General features: G+C 52.3%; 1 protein-coding gene across 1 annotated transcript; it reads left to right on the top strand.

Annotated features, from left to right (window-relative positions):
• The first annotated feature begins 1104 nt into the window (after nucleotides 1-1104).
• Nucleotides 1105-2966, top strand: LOC123494466 (uncharacterized). The gene has a single exon (XM_045230342.1). It carries the CDS (start codon nucleotides 1105-1107, stop codon nucleotides 2662-2664), a length of 1560 nt encoding a protein of 519 aa, XP_045086277.1. The 3' UTR covers nucleotides 2665-2966.
• Nucleotides 2967-3832: the final 866 nt, after the last annotated feature.

Raw genomic sequence — 3832 nt, 5'->3', positions numbered from 1 at the left:
CATATGCATGTGCCTGCCTGTATTGGATATCAATTTTGTATCCACGTAACAAAAGGATATCAATTTTGTAGTCATACGCGTTTGTTGTATTTTATGTAAATCCTACTCTCTCTGTTCTAAGTAAATAAATGCCGCAACCGTAGTACAACTTTGTACTGAAGTTAGTACAAAGCTGGGACACTTATTTTGGGACGGAGGGAGTACATACAAAGTAAAATGAGTGAATCTACACTCTAAAATGCATCTATATATATTCATATGTGAATTAAAAAAAGCTTATACTTAGAAATGGAGGGAGTATCATAGTATAAATTAATGAACAGGAACCATGCCAATGTTTCAAACCTCAGCTTCCATTCCATAGAACGCTACCAGCGCAATTACTATCACAAGACGACGTGCATGATCAATGTCAATGTTGAAACTTTTGCACGCAGTGCATGCATGCAGATGGACTCTCTCTCTCTCTCTGTCTCCTCTCTCCCAAAACGAAGACCGTAGAAAAGCCGGTGCGGATGTGGAACAAAGAGACAAGCATCCTGGTGCTGTGCTGCTGTACAAGAGATAGTATCATGCTGCAGCCTTTGCAGCAGATCGGCGATCGCCTCGCAGGCGACCTTTTTCAGGAGAGAAGTTTGGGCTTTTCATGCAAGAAAGGCTTTTGATTGCCCTTTGCAATGCCTATCCATTATGTCGATACAAAGCTGCACCTACGTTTTCTATGGTTCGCCGCTTGATCCAAACAATTCAAAATTTCTTTCAGCTTCACCCATCACAATCTTCCCTCTACATAGTTCAATTTTCTCGTATTATTTCATCCGTAGTTTTTCTCAGATAGAAATAGGTAAATGTCAGAAATTTTGTAACGGAAGCATCTCGGGTAAAAATGGCCTTTCTTTTCAGAGAGAGGGAGTCAAAAAGAACCTGACGACGGGTGGCGGCAACCGGCAACCGGCAACAGTACTACGTGACAAACAAGTTTGAGAACGCAGGCCTCGACGGCGTCGTCTCATCTACAGCCCAAACCCTCTCCTCTCTCTCTCATCCTCCTGTGCCTCCCCGAAAACCCCCAAGAACCTCACGCGCTCTCCCCTCGGCGCTGCGATGGCGGCGGAGCACGACGGGACGGCCGGCGGCAGGAGGAAGAAGACGGTCCGGTCGGAGGTCCTCGGCGTCTACCGGCTGCAGCGCGGCAAGTACCGGGCGCGGATCTGGGACCCATCGCGGCGCGCCATGAAGAACCTCGGCGCCTTCGCCACCGCCCAGGAGGCCGCCAGGGCCTACGACGCCGCCGCCGTCGGGCTGCACGGCGCGGCCACGGCGCTCACCTACTTCCGCCAGCACACGGCTGCCGACGGCGACGGCGACGCGCCGCTCCTGCACGTCGACACGGACGCCAAGGCCGATGCCGGGGACGCGCCGCTCCGGCACGTCTCCTGCGTGGGCGGCGATGTCGTGGCCGATGGCGACGGCGACGCGCCGCTCCGGCACGTCTCCTGCGTGGGCGGCGATGTCGTGGCCGATGGCGACGGCGACGCGCCGCTCCGGCACTTCTCCTGCGTGGGCGAGGATGTCGGGGCCGTGGAGTCGTGCCCAGGCCATGATGAGGCGGAGAGCGCCAAGGAGAGGAAGGCGCCGCTCAGGCCGGTCGCCCGGACCGTGTTCCGCCGCGTGCGCAGGAGGCCGAGCGGCAAGTGTGTGGCGAAGATCAGGTGCCCAAAGGGGGGAGCTCGGAGGTACCTCGGCGGCTTCAGCACCGCCGAGGAGGCCGCCAGAGCCTACGCCGCGTCGGCGGTCAAGCTGCGCGGCGCGATCGGCCTGAAGAAGGCGCGCGCGGCGGGGGAGGTCGGCTTCAAAGGTCAGGCCGAAAGGAAGGCGGCGGCGGCGGCGGCTAAGTCGAGGTCGAGGTCGAGCTCGAGCTCTCTGCCGGTGTTCCGCGGCGTGCGCCAGACAGGGGGCGGCAAGAAGTACTCTGCGCGCATCTGGGACCCGGCGCGGCGAGCGAAGCTGTTTCTCGGCGCCTTCGACACGGCCGAGGAGGCCGCCGGAGCGTACGACGCGGAGGCCGTCAGGCTGCGCGGCGCCAAGGCCAAAACCAACCTGAAGCAGCAGCCCATGGCGAGGAAGAAGGCGGCGGCAAGGACGGACACCGGGACCGGGACCAAGTTCCGCGGCGTGCACCGGAAGCCCAGCGGCAAGTACGCGGCGCAGATCAGGCACGCCGGTGAGAATTCTCGGTGGCTCGGCCTCTTCGGCACCGCCGAGGACGCCGCCAGAGCGTACGACGCCGCGGCCGTCAAGCTGCATGGCGTGAAGGCCATCACCAACTTCAAGCAACCACCCATGGCCGCCGCCGCAGCCGCCGTTGACGACGGCGAGGAGTCGCCCATGGACCACAACGACGTCCCGGAGCTGCGTGGCGCGACGGCCAAAACAAACCTCAACCAGCCACCCGTGGTCGCCGGCTCTGGTGATGACGGCGAGGAGTCGCGCATGGACCTCGCCGACAGCGACTTCCCCGAGCAGCCGGCGCTCGACCTCTTCTCGGGCACCATCACCGTAGACGCACAGCTCGACGATGTGTTCGCCGACCTGCCACCGTTGGATTTGCAGCAGGTGGACGAGCTCCTCAAGGACATGGAATTCGCCAATATGATGGCTTGATTTGTGTGTGCTCGTCCGTCGTAAAACAGGACAGAGACGAAATGCGGCCAATTTTGTCAGGGGCTTAGAATTGCACAGCTGATCAAATTCTCTTTTGTTTGAGTATGAGGAAACATGAGTGCTTCATTCAGCTATAATGTTGGTTCTAGGTAATGTTATCTCTTACCCATGAAGCCATTATGAGGAGCCGAACATTCACAACTTGGATTCTGTGTTAATGCAACCAATTGGATCACCATTTGGTAACTGGATCTTACAGATTGTATTGTCAATTAGTTTGGTTTTACAAGGTTTTGAACTGATGAATTGAGCACGCAAAAAAAGGTGACATGTGTGAAAAAATGGTGATATGTGCGGAAAATTCGGTGAAATGTGTGGAAAAATTAGTGAGATGTGTAACCGACAACTCAGCCCGGTAGGATAGCATCATGACTAAATTACATGTCGCAGAAATACACCTAATTTAGTCAGAAATGTGTGGAATGAAGAGCCGGGATGTGAAATGTTTGTGAAAAATTCTAGTCCACACAAAACATTGGGATTTCTTGTCTATTTGAAAATTCAGCTGTTTTAGTTCCCATGAAAAATACATATTTGGATGAATTTGTTGTTGGGCATATTTCGAACGGTTTGTCTAATTCACATCTAGATGTTTTTTTAAGGATATCACATCTAAGCTCCCACAAATATATAATGCAGCAACAAGAAAAAAAAAATTAGGACAAAAAAATAAACCACAAACAGAGTGGACATCAGTTTAGATGTGACATAATGTCACATCTAGATGTGTCCTAGACAGACCCTATTTCGAAAGCGTTACACCTGGAATTTTTTAATATTTATTACCCATGTGAAAAATATGTTTTCCCTATAATGCAATGAAGAACTCACAAGGGCTTTGCTAACAAAACAAATAACGTCATTTAAACCTTTCATATTTGTAGTTTAAATCGCCCAGGACAATGAAGCAACTGACCTTGACATGATGATGATGGTTAAAAATGGAAGATGTTCAAAGAAAACTAACATAATAATTTCACGGTAATGCTAGGTTTGTGGTTGTGTCTGGTTTATGTCTCAAGTTACCCTATTAAACTTTTTGCTAGTCAAAGTTTTGGTTGAGTTTTTTGTGCCCATAAGTTGGCCAACATTGTCTTGAAAATAAACT

This window comes from Aegilops tauschii, chromosome 6 (genome assembly GCF_002575655.3).
Source record: "Aegilops tauschii subsp. strangulata cultivar AL8/78 chromosome 6, Aet v6.0, whole genome shotgun sequence".
Taxonomy (NCBI): Eukaryota; Viridiplantae; Streptophyta; class Magnoliopsida; order Poales; family Poaceae; genus Aegilops; species Aegilops tauschii.
The sequence above is the reverse complement of the archived record's forward strand: the minus strand, read 5'-3'. Positions and strand labels throughout refer to the sequence as shown.

What these genes read in the sequence shown, in the direction of transcription:
- LOC123494466 (XM_045230342.1), top strand. Translation starts at nt 1,105, where the DNA reads ATGGCGGCGGAGCACGACGGGACGGCCGGCGGCAGGAGGAAGAAGACG.